The sequence below is a fragment of the Atractosteus spatula genome, chromosome 28, assembly GCF_055471065.1.
Source record: "Atractosteus spatula isolate fAtrSpa1 chromosome 28, fAtrSpa1.hap1, whole genome shotgun sequence".
NCBI classification, from domain to species: Eukaryota; Metazoa; Chordata; class Actinopteri; order Semionotiformes; family Lepisosteidae; genus Atractosteus; species Atractosteus spatula.
The window spans coordinates 4,274,438-4,293,845 of NC_142733.1; the positions used below are offsets into that span (position 1 = coordinate 4,274,438).

At 47.5% G+C, this 19,408-nt stretch overlaps 1 protein-coding gene across 2 annotated transcripts; it reads left to right on the forward strand.

Annotated features, from left to right (window-relative positions):
* Positions 1–709: 709 nt before the first annotated feature.
* On the forward strand, positions 710–6,409 carry atp5f1d (ATP synthase F1 subunit delta). 2 transcript variants are annotated; one of them, XM_088907790.1, is made up of 5 exons: positions 710–995; positions 2,015–2,168; positions 2,989–3,077; positions 5,414–5,555; positions 6,273–6,409. In XM_088907790.1, exons 1-4 carry the CDS (start codon positions 876–878, stop codon positions 5,534–5,536), a joined length of 486 nt encoding a protein of 161 aa, XP_088763916.1. In that variant the 5' UTR covers positions 710–875; the 3' UTR covers positions 5,537–5,555; positions 6,273–6,409. The 2 variants fall into 2 exon arrangements, with proteins under 2 accessions (XP_088763916.1, XP_088763917.1); XM_088907791.1 differs by having other exon boundaries at positions 5,414–5,550.
* Positions 6,410–19,408: the final 12,999 nt, after the last annotated feature.

The window sequence follows — 19,408 nt, forward strand, 5'->3', positions numbered from 1 at the left end:
CTGGGAGACGGGGGATATTTGCTGACTGACTGTCGAGAGAAGCGGGGGTCACAGAAAACACGGTTCTTGTGATTGCTCGGGCGACGCACAGGCGGAACCCTCTTCCTACGTGACAATCGATTCGATTTTCCACAGCGCTAAATATGGAAGAACACCTGTATTGTCATCAGCAAACACATTTAAATTAAATACCTCGATACGTTCAATGGATCTATAGGTGTTAGAAATTCAGTTCTCTTTGTAATTTGTAGTGAATATTCCTTGCAATTATTGCACTTTAATGTATTGCCGTAGCTGTTACCGATTACAAATGTTGGATTATTCATTGTATCCATTTGATATTCACGTTGCGCCACCTTCTGGCTGGTTTAGTCTTAAAAACTACATTCTCATTTTTTTTAAATTTGTTTTTACTGGGTAGTGAAGTTATTGGAGTTTATTGGAGTTTATTTTAAAAATTGCATTTTTCTAGAAATGTATCTTCTTATGTGAAGTGAATCATTTACCCACTTTTTCATTATTTTTCCAATTTTTGTGGTTAACCCTTATTGGCAGAGCTGGCTTTATTTATGTATTTTATATAAGGCAACATAGATTGTTCAAGAAAAGAACTGTACTGTATTTGCGAAAGGTATACAGTCGAAGATTAACTACACTTCCCACAATGCTGTAGTAAGGCCGGGTGGAACTACATTTCCCGTGAGACTTTGATACTGTGGCGCAGGATTTCTGGGAAGCTTGCCCGTGTCCTTGTCCTATCCGGCACTCAGGCCGACTGACTTGACTGAAGGGCTTGTGCAGCTCCTGTCAAAGCGATTTGTCCCCAGTCTGTTTTAAGTTCCTGTCCACCTGAAATTAGACTTAATTCCAACGTCATGTTTGCAGCTCGGTTTTTCCTCCGTCGCTCCCTCCCTGCTTTGCGCCATGCTCGCTGTTACGCCGAGGCGCCATCCGCAGCGCCTCAGATGTCCTTCACTTTTGCCTCCCCAAATGAGGTAAGGAAAACCCGGGGATGAGGGGGAGGGAGCAGGCCGCGCCTCTGAATTTAGATCTTAAAACGCGAGGTTAATCGCAGCACTGATGGGAAGGGGTTTGTCGGTCATGCCGGCGTTAAGAGTCCGGTGACATGCTAACAGGGGGCTCAGAGCTAGGATAAGGAGTGAGAGTGAACTTGAACGTTAGCATGTTCTCTCGGTTGTATTAACACCAGTGGCCGGAGGGTCATTCGTTACCTGGAAGACTCGGCTTTTATCTATCTTACCTTCCATGAGAATGGGCCCAGACTCCACGGATGTTTTTAGCACGTCGGTTTCTTGGCCGTAAGTCGTTTATTCACTTTTGGGTTTAATATCTGTTGAAGTTCCTGACGGGACTGGTTGCTACACTGACACACGAAGCTCGGTTTACCCATAAGATATGTTCTTGTCACGCCATGTAGACTGTGTCTCAGTAGCTTTGGATAAGGTCATCTGGTAAATACTCATTGACCATTAGCAGCTCAAACAAGTCCTCGTTTCTCTACAACAACAATTCATTTATTGTAGCGATTTGAAATTCATGAGTGTGTCATCATAATAATACACTTATATAGCGCTTTTCTGGGCACTCCACTCAAAGCGCTTTACAGGTCATGGGGATCCCCTCCACCCCCACCAGTGTGTACCCCCACCTGGATGATGCGCCAGTCCGCTCCCCACACACCAGCTCTCAGTGGGGAAGAGAGCAGAATGATGAAGCCCCAAGATCGGGCGGTTCTGGCTGACTGGCAGTGCCACTGCTGGCAAGTGTCAGGACCCCCCCCCCCCCCCCCCCCGCTGCCTGCCTGCCCCCCCTTGAAAATCTGTATTCAAAGAGCATTATTATATGGGTAAATACCCATTGTTTATGGGTAAAGAATTGCCTCCTGATCTCAGTTTTAAATGCCCTCCATGGTGCCCCCTCGTGTGCCCTTCATCGCCGCGGAGGGCAGCGCAGTCTCAGTCCAGTGACGCCTCCCTGCCTCCCCCCCCCGCAGGTGTTCTTCAAAGAAGCCAACGTGAAGCAGATCGACGTCCCAACGCTGACGGGCGCCTTCGGCATCCTCCCCGCGCACGTCCCCACGCTGCAGGTCCTGCGGCCGGGGGTGGTCACGGTCTTCAGCGAGGACGGAGCCCCCGCCAAGTACTTCGGTGAGGAGAGGCTGCTCCTGGGGTCCGGCCGGCCGGGCGGGTGGTCCTGGCCCGTGCCCCTGGGGTTCTCCCAGGGGTTTTCTTGTCGTTGGTTTGCAGGAGCCGCAAATCCTGCTGGATTGGGATCCCCATTCCGGTCCACCCTAATTGAACCTGGGTTATTTATCAGGAATGCATACCGTCAGTAAATGTCGTCTTATTTCGTGTGGTTGTGTTTTATGACCGATTTAGTTGGGAGTGCAGGCTCTTTTCTTCCAGAGTTCACATACACAGGTGTGAGTACACACTTGAATGTGCATATACACGTCTTTGATCCATGCGTGTATGTGCCCACACGTTTAAGCACAAGTGCACACCAGAGTTGTGTATCTACCGTATTTTTTTTTCCCCCTGCTGCTTGTTCGGGATGCTTTCCCAGCAGACATTATGGATGAGGGCCCAATGATTATACCCCAATGATTTTTATTAACCTGTAATAATGCACAGGCATCCAAGGACTTTCAACAGTATTAATCCTCAATAGCTAAATTCATAACAGAAAATAAGTGAAAATGGTTGCTTTACTGCATGTTTTTACTGGCAGTTACTTCTGGCAGGAATAAATTTGGGGGAATTTCGCACAGAGACAGATTTCCAAAAAAATGTAGGAATTAGAAATGATCTGCTCCTGTGCTCAGGTTTGTATTGAGTCTTTAGCTCCTACCAAGACGCAATTCTTTGAGTGAAGGGTAAGCTGTAAGATGCCCGTGCCGGGATGTCAGTGCTGCTGGCCTCTCAGGTGGAGCTCCGGGTTTCCTGACATTGTGTGTTTGTCTGACAGTGAGCAGTGGGTCAGTCACCGTGAACGCAGACTCCTCTGTGCAGTTGCTGGCCGAAGAAGCCGTTCCTCTCGACAGTCTGGATCTAGCTGTAAGTATTGATTGTGTCTCTGCCTGGGTTGAGCCCCGTTCATTAAAGCCGTTTCTGATCAGATGTTATGGGCTTCTGATGCCTCTCGTCACGTATAAACCTAATTCAAGCTGGGAAAAGCTTTGTGACTTCTGCATTTGCCTTGATTCCCCCAAAACCTCATCCTAAATGCACACGACCAAACAATATGTTGATAAATTCAGTGATTGCCAATTTCATGAGTAGCTGTAGCATTTTAGGGTGAAACTAATTTGAGTGTCCCTCAGGAGCAGTACATGGCCAAATTCTATTAGTAGCTGAGACACACAGGAATACAAATTCAAGCATGAGAAAACGTGTAGACCGTGGATCATCCTGTAGTCAAGTGATTAGCCGATCTCCCTTGCCCGAGCTAACTAATTTCAGAGTTTAATCCAGCTGTCACACTCGGGTACATGCACTATGTGACAGTATCAGTCCGTTAAACTATTTTCTTTTGCACCTTTAGAGGAATGCAGAAAGAGCTCCAAGCAGGAAACATTTCTAAAAAAAATAGGAAATACATCCACATAAGTTAAGAAAACATCCTGTAACAGCAGAGAAATGCTTACAAAGTTAATAAATGTTCATGCCCCGCAATGCCGTTTCAGAAAATTCACAGATAGTCTTTTATGGTGGTAGCAATGACATCTGTACTGGATCATGTATGAACATAATTGTTACAGAGCTCAACCTGCCATCATGTGAAGTGATGCCACATAGTTTCCTCTGGTGTTTTATCAAGGGAAATACACAGAGGGTTGTGTGGAAGTAGCCAGTGGATAAGGGCAGAACCCAAAGTCTGATCATTATCAGTTCTGAACATTTAACCTGTTTTTAGGGGAAAGTCAGCGACAGAATACTGTCATTTCAATATTAAATTTGAACTAAGGAAAGTTATGAGAGCGTTTTGAGCTTCCTTTTCTCTCTTTCCATTTGATGCTTGGTAATTCTGTCTCATAGCAGTATCGCTGCGCAACACGCCCTCAGAAATGCAAACATTGTGTCACTGTTGTCATACCCTTTGTATATTTAAAAGATGACGTCTTATGTTTCTGGTTACAGTACTCTAGAGCCCACGCAATTAATAAGGAATTAAAGGTCATTCCCTGTGGATGAACAGCAGAAGCATTAAATCCCCTGATGGAAGACCTTTCATTCCCAGTAACTCCTGGCATTTCTACTCCCATTATCTGCACTGCAGATAATAGATCTCTTAGATGGGAGCTTTTTGTGGTCTTGCTTAGATTTCAGAGATCTGAGAGAGCCTCTGGGCTTTTTTCCACTCATCTACCTGTTAGCAAAGCCTCTTATTCTGGGTTTAATAGTCAAGGCATTCCGGCGCCAATCCTTGGCACTCAGGGATGCCAGTCCATCACAGGGCATGCGCGTATTCAGGCGCACAGGGACAATTTAAAGATGCCAGTTAACCCAGCCAGCGCTGTTTCAGGAGGGTGGGGAAACCAGAGCACCTTGTGAAATCCCATGCAGACATGGAACTGAGCATGCAAACTCCACACAGAAGCCCCATTTCCACGTCTGTTTTCCCAATCAGTTTCAGCCTACATTTTCCAATGCCCTTTACATCCCATATGCTAACATTTAAAAGACAATAGCACCAGAATTTTGCGTTAATCCTTTGTCATTTTTGTGTTTGTTATATCCTACATCACGTGGCACAATCACAGCATTCCTGGCGGCACTCTGGTGTTGTAGACCACTGTCATTGTGTCCTAGATGAAAACGACAGCCGGAATCTGGAGCTTTTTCAAATGACCCAGAACCTACACTCATAGGCCGATCTTTCTTATGGTGCATGCAGTCTTCGCTGTCTGAATACTGCAGCTCAGGTGTCCCCCAAACCCCCCCACAGGTGTTCTTCAAAGATTGGTGCCTTTGTTTCTCTGCACTGGTGTCCTGGTCGCAGCCTCGTCAGATTTAAGGGAACCAGCTCGCCTCCACACCAGGTCCTTTCCTTCTCACTGGAGCCCCAAGATCCAGCTGCTCCAGCCAGCTGGCAGAGCCACTGCTTGAGGAGCAGCAAGTGTCCGGATTGGCTGTTCTCCCGGCTGAAACCTCCTGCCACTCTCCCTCCGCCACCACCTGCCTGCCTGCCCTCCCTCTCTCTCCCACAAATTCACATCCTAGAACTTTGTTTGTATGACCCACGCAAGTCGAGCTCGGCGGGGCTGAGCTTCTTGTCTCTGAAGGAATCGCTGGGTAACTGGAGCAGGAATGACGGAGCACTGACCGACGCGTGCCCTTAAAGGCATTCCTACTGGAATCCGTCTTTATGTCGCTCTCTCTTGCTGTCTCAGGCTGCCAAGGCCAACCTGGAGAAGGCGCAGTCCGAGCTGCTGGGCACCTCTGACGAGGCGGCGCGGGCGGAGATCCAGATCACCATAGAGGCCAACGAGGCCATCGTGAAGGCCCTGGAGTAGCTGCCGGTCACAGGGTAACGTACGTCATGGTTCTGCGTCCTTGGGAGAACAACCCGCTGCCATTACAGTGACAGGGGCCAGGGCAGCCTTGGACCGATGCCTTGTGGGTAATTTTTTTAAAGCATGACGATGCCGAAGCATCGCTTGTTTTTTTAGTCCACTCTGAATCTTTCAAGACGTCAAAGTTCACGGGCAAAGACCGCGCCTGTGTAACCCACTTAAGTGTTTTTTGTTACCCGAATGAGCGGTCTGTAGGTTTTTTTGTCGTCCCCCCCCCAACTCAAAGATTTTCCTTCAGTTAGCATGGGCTCATTTACAAAATCGGATCACTTTATTGGCCCTATACAATTTCTTGCATTAGGAATTTGTCTTTTTGCATAACCCAGCTTGCTCTCCATGAGACACACAGACAGGGAGAGAAGCTGGGGGTCAGAGCGCAGGGTCAGCCATTTAAACAGCGCCCCTGGAGCAGCTGGGGTTAAGGGCCTTGCTCAGGGGCCCAGTGGAGTAGGATTCCTCTGCCGGCCGCGGGATTTGAACCGGCAACCTTCCAGCCACAGACGCAGATCCTGAGCCACAGAGCTACCGCACCGTCCGATAGACTAGTTTACAGAATACTTCTTACAGTATTATTCTGTCAAAATTGCATGATACTTCGAACTCCTTGAGTGATTGAAACACATTATAAAATCTGGTTAACAGTTCACTGATCTGTGGTTGTATTTCTTTGTTTTAGGAACTCTGTTGTATTGATGTAAAAGTGGACTTAACAACCCATCTCAGTCCTGATATCCTGCCCGGTCAAGTCAAACAACTTTGCTTTGTACAGTGCATAAGGTTAATACCAATAAATTTATTTGGAATAATCTACTGGTGTATTTCTTTCTCCCCTCTTAGTCTTGAATACAAACCACCCCTCACTGTAGAGAACTGTAACTGTGCTTTAAAATGTAAGTTTACTGTCCATGCTGTGAATTCATTGCTTGATGCTAACTGAACTTATAGAGCTGTAATAGTTCGGGTTTGTTCTTTTCTTTGAAAGAGACTGTACAAGTACTAACCAGGCAAAACTTTGTAGATTTTAATCATATTGCTTTGCACGGATGCAATTATGAGTGAAACTTTGCGTGTCTTATCCACCTGTTCAGTCACCCTCATCAGTGCCTGCACTTGTGAGCACAGGGGCAAATTACACATTCATGGGAGCATACTAGCCTGCACAGCAGTCGGCATCTGTTCCAGACCAATTTCAGGACACTAGCTGATGTGTGGTGAACTCTGGTATCCAGCATACAAAATGCTGTACTGTCTTTGCCCACAAGATGGCAGTGTGGTGCCTTTTGGAAGGGATCTGCAGGCTTGCTGTAGCCTGCATTGGAAAATTATGAAGCTTCTTAAGCTTGCCTATTAGTTTGGAAGATGACCTAATGGTAATGTAACATTTAGGTGACTGTGTTTGCTACAGGGGTTAGCTTCAGTCTTTAAAGGCCCTTAAAGAAAAGCCATGTGATTAGCTTAAACACTTATTTTCTTAAATGGCCGTAGCTTGTGAGTATTTGTCCCTAGGTTCTGAACCTTTAAGTGGCATAGTCCTATTATATTATTTTCACTAAAATTTCTACAAATAGCGTTATGCTCTTTCTGCTTCAGCTGCTGATCTTAATCAGTAGCTCGCACTCTTTTCAGGCATGGGCGTTAACAGTTTTGAGCTCCAGTGTCGATTTGGTGACCTCAAGTCTTTTGTGGCAGTGCCAGGAAAACCTCTTGAGAGAGAGAGATCTCCTGTCACAGCCTGAGGAACAGTGAGTCTGTCTCCCAATAATGCTCCAGCCGCCTACAGAATATGTCAATATTGTATAATATGTCTTTGTTGTAAATGTCTGTAGATTTTATTTTACTTCTATTTTTGTTTTGTTTCATGTAAATATCATTACTTTCATTTGCTTTGGCAACACTGATTGTACCCATCGGTCATGCTAATAAAGCACCTTGAATTGAATTGAATTGAATTGAGAGAGGAGGGGAAGAAGAAGAGAAAAAGAAAGTGGTTTTATAAACTATAGGTGGCGTCTGCAGATTTCTAAAAGCTGTAATCATGGGATGGCGAAGGGCTGAGAGCCAGGAGCGTCTGAGTTTTACAAGGATGCCGGCACGCAGTTTGGAAAGCGATCGCGGTTGTCGAGACGGGTCGCTCGGCGTGTGCAGGGAGAGGGGGCTTCGATGACCCCAGTCTGCAGGCCCTGTGTGCACCGTAGCACTGCACTGTGAAGAGGGCTTCCTGCTCACATCTAAAATGTTTCAACCCACCCCAAGTCCCCATACGTGACGACTGTAGTTGTTGTAACTTGCCCTCATTCACTGTTCACTGGTTACATTGGAAACAAGAGCTTTATAGTCATGTTCTAAATAGCAGCCAACAAGAGAAGCAAATTTGAGAATAACAAGAGTAGTTGGGTTAAGGACTTAAAAGCTGGCTGATAGGAGATGAAGGATAAAGATGTATGATGGCACAAGTGGTGGGCTTTGCTATCTGTGTGGAGTTTGCATGTTCTCCCCACATTCGCATGGGCGTTCTTCCACCGTTCAGAGACATACTGGTAGGTTAAAGGGCTTCTGGGTAAAACCGGCCCTGATATGAGTGTGGGTCTGGTGTCCCATCCAGAATTTACCCCCTGCTTGCCGGGATGAAGCACTGAAACACGCTAGGCTCTGGCTCCCCTGCAACCTTACATTGGATAAAGTGATTAGTAAACGGATGGATGGGTGAATAACAGGATGTATGGGTTAGCTATCAAGCCAATCCTTGGGACAGCTGCAAGGGAGAGCTTTGGTCAGTGGGACAGAATGAGAAACTCCGGTATAGAGCGGGCTTGTCTGGTGTGGTGGGTTCCTCCCAGTTCCAGTGATCTGGGCTAAGCAGAGATGAGCCCTGTCCGCCTGAGAGCAATCCTTTATTTCACAAATGACTTCGACATTCACTCTGGTAGGTACATAATCTGTTATTGGTCACTGGTGTTTAATTACTATTTTGCATTATAAAGAAAATCAGTTCTGTTAATGTCGCTAAGAACCTAACTGGTGAAATAGTGAAAATAGAACTGAATTTTAGGGACAGAACTATTTGGTTGAGGTTGTTGTGAAGGGGTTGATGGGAAATGGCCAGTGTTTTTGCTAATACAGTTTTACGTCTTCAGCTGTGATATACTTCGGGCAGGGTGAGTCTAGTTCCTTGAAGCTGGGGTTAGCTTTAAATGTTTTATGAGCTGTCAGTCTCATGCTCAGGGCAAAGTGACTGTCTTTCCAGTGGCTGTAAAAAAAAAAAAAAATTGGAAAAACACTAAAAGTTTCTGCTGAATGAAGCAGGAAAACAATCCTCTGCCAGGCGGTGTTTTGGAGATCTGTGTTAAAAATAATTACCAAGTGATTCAGGATCCTGGAAACTGGCCCTTTTTTTTTTTCCATTCTCGGGCACGGTGTGCATTTTCACAAATGCCTTTCTGCCTCCGCCTCCGCCTCCGCCTCCGCCTCCCTCTCTCCCTCTCTCACCTTTTTAAGTTCCTGGAGTGTCTCAGTCATGCAGCGGTGTCAAAGCAAACCCAGCGACCCGCGGAGCAGAGCAAGACCGCGAGAGGCCAGTCGTTTTCTCCGTTTCAGTTTTGATTTCAGTTTGAACTGGCGTGGAGCGCACGTACAAACCCGGAGGAACGGGGGGGGGGGTTGCAGGCCATTTTTCCTACCTAAGACAAAACCAGCACAGCCCGTGGAATAAAAAATGGGAAAAACACGGGTTCGCAGCCGCTGTCAGAGTCCGAAACCCGTCAGAAGACTCTTAAGTTTGCAGAAAGACACCAAGCTTTCGATATTTCCTATAGGACATTGTCTTGGGTTGTGCAGTATGTGGGTTTGTCACTTACTCATGGATGGCAATGCAGATCAATAAGGTTTATGCTGCGCAGTGCAAAATCTAAGCCATGTTAACCAGTAAAAGGAGGACTGGCTTTCGTTTCCTTGGAGCAGGAGCGGTTAACATCGCCTCTGCCTTTGAGAAACACCATGGGTGTGAGGCATAATAAAAAGCTTAGGTTCTCAATGTATTTAGTGCACTCGACTTGCTCTGATTGCAAAAGAGCGTGATCTGAAAGATCTAGGCACGTGCCAAGAGGAGTGACATGTGGCGACCTCTTAGTCATCCCTAAGGTTCAGAGTTTAAACTGGGGGGGGCTGGGGGGTCTTTCAAAGAGAGGCTCTTGCCTGTAACAGGCACTGTATGACCGTTTGAGAGAAGTGGGGTTTTTCGCAGAATATTGTGCACTTCTTTGCTCGAGGGGCTTGGGCAGCCCTGGTGTTCCTGTTACAGATGGACCGGGGTGGCTGGGCGGAGGAGTTTCTGCCGTAGGGAAATCTGAGAGATAAGGCTGCGTACTTTTCGAGCAAGCGAGGTGGGTTCAAATTAACATGTCCTGGGGGGGTTTGCTGTGGATCCACATGAAGGAAGTGTTTTGTGGAGTTCTGGGAAGATAAGATGATAAGCCGTAACTGCTGAGAGCCGGGGAAACTCGAGTCATCGGACACGCAGCCAATCAGAGAGAGAGCCTCGCTGAGTGTCTGGAATGCCGATTTTCCTCGGGGTGTGCTTTGTTTTCTCTTTTATCACAAGCAAAGGCATCCATGGGAAGCAGAGGATGGATAATAGTTGCCTTGGAAGTTTTTTTTTCCTCCTCTCCTCGAAAAAAAGAAGCAACAGAAATGTGGAATGCAAGCGTGGCACAGATAAGTGTCATGTGGTGTTCTGGTGTGTTGCTGGTAACTCTTGGCCGACAGTGAAAGAATCAAAATCCCAGGTTTTTTATGTGCGATAGGATCTTAAGGTAGTTATCCCCTCTTCCCTGGAATGGGAGGCACAGGTAAAGGGGGGTTTATTATCTAGGAATGTTGTAGCAGTCACACAGTGTGCTGTTTTGTGTAATCTTGAGGATGTTGTTGCATGAGAAGGTTTTGCAAGAGGATAATGTAATTCGGTCGTCATATTTACCAGCGACGCCAAAAGGGAATCTTAACTTTGTCTCGCTGCCGGGTGGGACAGGAATCTATGACACTGTGCAGGAAAGGTGTGTTATGAGGTGATGGTGACCCGTCTCGCGCCCCCAGAGGGTGTGTGGAAGAAGGTGAGTGCTCATGCTCGAAACCTGGCAGAGCTCATGGGTTGGTATGCCGGTGTCCCACATGCCCCGGCATTCCTGGTTCCTCACCCGCCACCCAGGGGGCTTCTGGGATTGCTCACCCGCTATGATCAACCAATAGTGGAGATTTCAGCTCTGGGGCAGATACGAATGCTGTCCTCTTACATTCGTAAGTTCCATACGGCATCAGCTTTGACATTTGTTTTTACTTTTTTTTCCCTACTTTTTTTTTACGACCTGCCTTGTCACGAATTCCTTTGTGAATTTTCCCTTTTTTTCCGCCCTGACTAGGGAGATAAACCTTTGTACCAGAAGGCACACCCAGCACGATGACCACACACTGGGGTTCTCTCTCTCTCTCTCTCTCTCTCTCTCACTGTCCGTCTTTGTCTTGTCTCTGGGTTGCTAGGCTGACCCATCAACAAATAAAAAAAAACACACATACACACGAGGAGACACAAGGAAATACCATGTCTGCAGTTTCCCTTGCGAAGGAGCAGGGAGAATCAAAGCAATCCGTGCCAGTGCTGGGCGGGCCTGCGTCTTTATCGTGGAGGTCAGGCCTGCAGAACTGCAGCACAAGCTTTGTGGTCACCTGCTGGCGGGCTAGCTTCTGCAAAACGGGTGGGAGAGTTTTTGAAAATGTTTTGACAGGATGTCATTATCCCCCCCTCCACCCCACCCCACCCCACCCTGTATCTCAGCTCCGGAGATAACACGAGGAAGCAAAACCCTTTTGGAAACAGTGGAGAAAATCCAGATGAGCTGTGCATTTATGAAGTTGCCCGGAATATATGAACTGAATATTAACAGACCGTTGCATAAATTGTGTGCTGTGGTGAAAAGAATAGGGAGAACTTTCCAATGGAAGTCTAAAAAAGTGTTGTTCCTCAATGCAATTCTGCATTTATGGTTACTTTGTGTTGACTGCAACCCAGTTTTTATCTGAAAGTTCTGCTTCAGTCAATCTAAGTGGTAACTTGTCCTAAGCCTGGAGCTCTTTCTCTGTCCTCCGATAGTGCTGCTGCTCAATAACCCATGCATTGCGTTCTGCATTTTCAGTGTTTTAATTTTTGTCACGTGACGTTCCTTTAGACTTCGATTTCTTCCGCTTGTGTTTCCCGGTTAAAAACACGAAACAAAAATTCTGAAACAAGTGGTTTCTCCCTTCATACCCGAGCCCCTGCGTGATCTGCCTGTTTCTCAAGCACAGTCTACAGGTGCCGCTGGTCGTTAACCCCTGACCTGGTTTAGGCTGTATTTCAGCCCTGCAGTTTGTGTAGGGACTAATAGATGTGTGTTAACTTCACCAGACATCCATCCATGCCTTTTCTAAACTGTTTTATCAGTTCTGGGTCACTTGTGACCCAGAGCCTAACCTGCAAGCAACGGGTGCAAGGCAGGATACCACCTGGATGGGACGCCAGTCCATCACGGGGCACATATGGACACATACACACTCACACCAGGGTCAATTTTCCCAGAAGCCAATTAAACCTACCAGAATGTCTTTAGGCTTTGGGAGGGAACTCATGCAAATACAGGGAGAACGTGCAGACTCCATGCAGACAGCACCCCAGGTCTGCGAGGCAGCCATGCTCACCACTGCACCCCCGTTCCACCCTTCACCTGACACGTCCAACAGTATTCTTTTCAACAGAGCAGTAACGGACACAATGCTCCCCATGAGTGAGAAAGGGACAACGTGTTTGACCACACTCCTGCTCTGCGCCAGTCCCAGAAACTGTGCTGGTCATCTCAACGCCCGACTGCCGCTCAACACTGCCTCCCCCTTGAGACAGAGGGCTGGACTCTTCCCGTCTGTGCCTTTCTGGGTCGCGAACTCGAGGCTCAAGAGGGTGCGGTGGTGTCGTCGGGGCTCCGGCCTCTGCTGAATTACTGGACCATGAGGCGCCATTTGTGTGACCCCTCTGGCAGCGGAGGGAGGGAATGCCGTCCAGGTAATGGCTGAGAATAGCAGCCCGGCTCATTTCCAGGAAACAGGCCAGGCTGTGGCAGCACTCTGACCGTGGAGAGCTAATCGGCTGTCGCATTGCTGTCGTGCTCCAGCGCGATCCAGGCGCCACACATGACACCGGTCTCAGTGAGTTTGGGCATGTGTGCGTCATTTATCTTCTCCTCTCCTTGTTTGTGGACTGCCTCCTGATGAGCTCGGGTTAAAGCCAGTGCAGTTTCTCCATGAAATCCTTTCAGTGTTCATGCGCTGCACAGGACAGAAACGACCCCCACCCTCAAACTGTTTCGTTTGCATGAACCATCTCCTCGCCTTGCTTGCTACAGCCGAGCGTACCATGCATATACACAATCATTATTTTACTGTGAGATACGGGCGCGATCTGTTTATATATGTGAACTATTAATTCCATTCATTAATTTTCTAACCACATCTTCCTGTTCAGGGTTGTAGGGGAGTCAGAGCCTATCCCAGCAAGCTTTGGGCACAAGGTAGGATACATCCTGGGCAGGACGCCAGTCCATCGCAGGGCCAGACACAGATACCAGGGCCAGTTTTTTCCTCAAGGCCGGTTAACTTACTGGCATGTCTTTAGACTGTGGGAAGAAACCAGAACACTGACTTGATTCTGTTTTAAAATCCTGATAAGGAAGCTAAAACGTAAAACGCCCCCTTCTTTGGGGATCAGAGCTGTTCCTTCTTTGCTTTCCGAATGCAAAACCAAACCTGGCAGCAGGATGTTTCGAAATTTGTTTTTCTTTTTTTTTTTAAACTATGACACGCACAGTGTGTAGGCAACAGCTCATCTCCCTGGAACTGGGTGTGATGGTGCCCATTTGGCTGCAGTTTGAGTGTGAAATACCCCCGGCGATCCCTCTCCCTGCTGACAATAAGATTTGCGGTGTTCTGACATACCAGGGGGGAGAGGCGTGACATTCCTGCGGAGTGAGAGCCGCGGTGCGCTGGAGGGGGATTGGGGAGCCGAGAGGGCTGTGAAGAGCAGATCGTGCGGTGAGGCTGAGTTGGCTGCACTAACTTTTCCCTCCCGACGAGACGTCCGGAGACCCAGGTCTGGCACTGCGCACGTGTGAAGTGAGTGGTGTGGTCTCCACATCGGTGCCAGAGGCCTTACCACGGCACCTGTGTGTCTGCCTGACTCCCCTACCCCCATGTGACTTAAAAAAATAGCCAGCAGCCATCTCACCCTGCAGCTCCCAGCTGGCAGCCCCACTGGAGCCCAGCAGTGCGAGCCTGGCCAGTACCTGGATGGGAGACTCCTGGGAAAGCTAAGGCTGCTGCTGGAAGAGGTGTTAGTGGGGCCAGCAGGGGGCGCTCACCCTGCAGTCTGTGTGGGTCCTTAAGCCCCAGTATAGTGACGGGGACACTGTACTGTAAAAAGGCGCCGCCCTTCGGATGAGACGTAAAACTGAGGTCCTGACTCTCTGTGGTCATTAAAAATCCCAGGGTGTTTCTAGTAAAGAGTAGGGGTGTCCTAGGGTCCCAGGGGTGTCCCTGGACAAATTTCCCCCTGGCCTTTACCCATCATGGCCTCCTAATAATCCCCATCTCTGAACTGGCCTCATCACTCTGCTCTCCTCCCCACTGAGAGCTGGTGTGTGGGGGGCGGACTGGCGCACTATGGCTGCTGTCACATCATCCAAGTGGGGGGGGCTGCACATTGAAGATTAGAGAAGGGGAGTCCCCATTACCTGTAAAGTGCGTTGATTGGAGTGCCCCGAAAAGCACTACTGTATGTAAATGTAAGGAATTCTAATTTAAATAATGGCCTCTTGGACCGAAACCCTCACAGTTCACAGAGGAGGAAGCTGGTCTTCTAATGAAGCTGGAGATACATATCGGCCATTTTTTATGTGTGATTTATGTCATGTGCTGGGTTAAAAAATGTGCTACTGTGTATCAGAATAGAATTGGGGAATGGAAAAAAGACTAGTGCAAGGCAAGTCACACACAATGAATAATACTGGGAAATGAGAATATATTCATAAATAGAAAATATGGCACAAAGGTCATACAGCTGCATCAACAACAGCCTCTAGTCAGGAAAGGGTATTTGGAAGCACTTTATCCTAAGTAAATAAAATCATGCAGGTTTTGTAGTACCACTGTGTACAGTACACACTGTGTGCTGATTGCCAGAAAACAAAGCTTTGTTTCTTGGTTTCCACCATTAATTTGTTAAATTAAGTCAATAGGAGTTGGGTGGGTGTAAAGGAAAGAAAAGTGTGGATTTCCCTTTGACAGTCCAGAGTCCCCCTGGGCTGCAGTCAGGATGCCCTGGCTTCTTAATTGAAATAAAATCACTGTTTCCAGCCCCAAGTCCTAGAGATTAAGCCACTTAGAAAGCCCAGGGGATATTTTCTCCTCACGCATCGGCCTTGAACTTCGATCTCTCCGCGGCCGGAGAGTGTCGTGCTCCTGGAGAAAAGCCCGGAGCTGCGTGAGGAGATTTGCACTGTCCCTAAATTAGTCATGGAAAATAATAACGCACTGAGAACAGATCTGGGCGCTTGGGAAAATTTCCCCTTTGTCATGCGGGGGATAGAAGTGCCCGTGCAGTGGGCATTGTGGGCACTGTGGGCACTGTGCAGATACATCCTACATCCAGGATTGTAGAAGCGTGCAGAAACTCTCGGTCCTCCCCACATCCTCCTGATAAATCCTCCTAGGTGTTCTGAGTTTGAAGAAGTTGAGGATTTCTCACTGTGAGTGATCACGTTGCTCAGAGCATTTCCTGGGGCTCTAGAGGGCACGTCTGTGGGGTGAGACACAGCATCACCTTTGTGTGTCACTGGGTGGTTTCTGGGTTTGTTCGAAATCCGACCAAAACGTCTTGCCGACAACTCATAGTGTGTCCGCCACATGATTTGGGAAAGCAAGCCTTCAGATGATCCCAGCCAGAGCTGTGCCTATTTTAATTATGTGTGTTCCGAAAGGTTGTGCTGGATCTTAGGGCTGACGAGGCAGATCACAAAAAAGCACATGACGTCTGCGCGTCGTGGAGAGTAGGGTCCCTGCCACGGTAATCCGGGAAGCAGGTTCAAGCACATGCAGGTTGGCCATCGCCTCGTGCCGAGGAGGCCGTTCCCGCCACTGGCCATCCTGCCTGCTTTCTGCAATCTCTCTCCATTCATTTTTCCACAAAGCCTGAAGTGGAGCAAAGCAGCTGAGCGGATCATCCATGAGCTCTCTGACTCTTCCGTGAGCAGCCCCAGAAACCAGATTAGGTAAGTAAGGAGCTTCTCATAAAGGTCATGAGTAACATAGTAAAGAATAACATAATAGTACAGTAATAATAGTAAAGTTAACATAGTAAAGAATAGCAGATGGTATGGTATATGTTTATGGAATATAATATATATGGAATAGTAAAGCACAGTGACACTGAACAAATCATAGTTAACTGTCATATCAGGTATCAAATTGGCCGGATTCCATAATTCCTCTGATTTAAAGGGGAAATGCTATTTTTATATTTCAGGGTTAGAAAGAATCAGTTTTGATGAGGGCATTTCAAACCACAGTAAAGTTTACACAGTAACGTGTAAAACCTCCAATTTGCATCACAAAAATAGGCAACATTTCCAGGTATGCCCAGCGCCATGTTCTGCAATTCAAAACGAGGAAACAAAACTTCCAGTGCTGTAATGTGGTCCTGTGACACTGTTAACAAGCAGTTTTGCGAAGACATCTCTTTCAATGCAAAAGAAATATTGCTCTTGGTTTCAAGACAATTTTGCTGACAAATAATACTTGCTATCTCTGCGTGCAGATCACATTGGAAAATTTCTGTGGTGAAATGTCTGCTGCACAACCTGTACTTACAGTATTCTCTCCTACATCAAGTACATTAGTCATTACAGTGACTAGTGAGCAGGAAGGGCCACATCACATCTCCAGTCGTGACAATTCTCCCTCGCCCACGGTGACACCAGGGGTTTGCAACAACATGGTGACTTATTGAACTTTCATAAAATTCAGGATTTGGTGCTTAATTTGAAAATATTTAAACATTTTCTCTCACATCAATGAATTTATTTTGTTACAGAAATGTATCAACCCGCCTGAGAAACCGGGACCGCAGTTCCCCTTCAAGTGATCAAGAAACGAAGGTGTAGGTAGGTGTGTCGTTTTATCATCTAACTCTAGTTTGATTATTGTTATTTGAAAATCGAATTGTTTTGCCACATAGCACCGCGTAGTCTTTGCATCCTATAAATGCTTCTGTGAACGTATGTTAAGAAGGTGTCTGCCAAATAAATTGGAGGCTCACGCTTAGGATAAAGTGAGCTGATCTTTTTAAAAAACTTTTGAAACTCGTTTTTCACACGTGTTGTGAGCCCGGTCGCCATGGGACTTGTGTCAGGGCGTGACATCAGTCTTGACACAGTGAAGGGGAGTTTGTTGCGGGGTTATCCTGGCTCTGGTACAGGCAGCAGGGCTGTATGTACGACCGGGGCCTGCTACCCAGAATGCCTGAAGAAGCAGCTGCATTCGTCATGCCTCTCGCTTTCCTAAACTTTCCAGCCAGCTGCCCCCCCTTTTCCTTTTTCCATCATCTGCCGGTGTTTGATCCCTCCTCAACGAGATGATTTCAGGTTTCCACATCTCCTCCCCTCCCTCCCCGACCACAAAATGTCAAAAAAAAAGAGCTGACGCTGGATGATTCCCATTCCCTGCCTCCTGATCAGGCACTTCTGATTTTCTCATTTTCCAGCACACAGCACCTCTTTCTCCTGCACATTGCGATCCCGGGCACGCACACACACACACACACACACACACACACACTCACTCACTCACTCACTCACTCACTCACTCACTCACTCACTCACTCCAGCACGCAGGCAATTGGTTTGTGCTTTCAAAACACGCTCCGCCCCAGCACGAGCTAACAAGTCGTCCCTTTCTGTTCCAGCTGGGAATGCACAAATTCAAACAAAGACCTAGCACGCTGTCAGGTGCTGTCTCGACCCTGCAGGTGGTCCCAGTGAAACAATCTCCTGAACTGTGTGCGGTTTCTTTTAAACCGATACAGCAAGGGTTTGATGAAAGAGAGTGGGGACTTCAGCTCGGGTTTAATTTACTCCTTACAGCCTTTTATTCTCCTTACAAAACCCTAAGAGCCGTCTCAAGAGCTGGACAGAGCTGGAGCTGTGGACAAAGCCCAGAAACCTTCCCACCTCCTCCAGCACATACCGAATAAACAAACTCCCAACCAAAACGAAAAAAAATCTTAATCGTTTTTCCCTTCCCTCACTTGACACAAAGTGAAACCACAGACATACCCCCCACCCCAGACAACTTTTAGTTGCAGGCATGTGTGCATCTGCCGTTTCCCAATCACATGCCTGTCTCTGGAGCTGCTGGAAAATAGGCCCTCCCGCATGTTTCCACTGAGGAGAATGAGGGCTGAGGCCTGTAAACAAGGTTGCACAAGAATCAGAGGGCAGTACGCTGGCTAATTTTAAAATCTACATGCCAGTGCCCAGGGTCAGGGGTATCGCAGACATTTTCCCTGAAATACACGGTCTGCAGATCGCCCCTTCTGCCGGGCACTGCAGTGACAGGTTTTGATGAGGCGTCGCTAAGACAGCTTCACCAATTCAGGTCGCTTTCACTCATAGGTTGGATCAGGGTTAGCTTTGGTGAGCTTTTTACAATAATCTGCTTCTTTAGATTTTTCCACCCCAAAATCACTTTGATTTGATTATTATCTACCTTATCCCCCAGGAGAAAAAAAAGCACGCCATACATCATTTATATCTATCTTGGCAAAGATCACGACTTAAAGGATAGGATCTGCAAACCAGAAGGGCATCTTGAGAAACCCAGTCGCTGGGACAGGATAAGGAGTGAAAGAAATCTGTTCCTAGAATTACACACACCTCAGAGGACACCGTGTTCTGCAGAGCTAGATAATGCACACGATAAGCCTACAGTTGTGGATTTGCTGCACTCATGGGGCTGTTATCAGGAAAAAGGCAGGGAGGTGTTGGAAGAACGCAGGCAGGGAAGGTGGACAGAGGGTGGAATTAGTGATGACGTAGCCGAGAAGAGGGAGTGTTATTTTTACCGCCTGACAGGGGGCAGATGCACGTCACAGGCTGAGATCAGCCCTGCAGAGAGTCCTGGTGCACAGTGGCGGCCATGTGACTGGTGCTGACCTTCTTTATTGGCGATTGGATTACTGGGAGCCAGAGGAGCGGCAGTGTTAGCGCCAAATGTCGCTGCTCTGCCTTCACATGGACGTCTGTGCCTCTCATTGAATAGACCCAAGTGCAGGGCGTGATCTTCACCAGGAAGGAGAGGGGAACGAGCTGGCCCTGCGTGTGCACGTCTGTTGAGCCGTTTACCCACTGAGACGACGTGCGTTTTGCATTCATCTGCTGTTGATTGATTGGGAGTGTTGGGGAAGAATATAATGCAAAAGGTGGTGAACAGGGCACACAGAAAAGCTCTCTCGCATAATAAAACCTGTGCAGCTTGTTTGTGCCGTGGCCTGACTGATTTTCACTGGCCTTAATCCGTTCCTCTTAGTCTGGCAGCTCTGTCCAATGTACAAGCTTAAACCTCTTCTCAAGATGACACTGAGTCTTTTTACTCTCCTACAGCGCTTGGCGTTGGAATACTGCACCCTCTGACCATTCACATAAAAATAAAAAACTACATTGCAGTTTGTCTCCCCCCCTCCTCAGG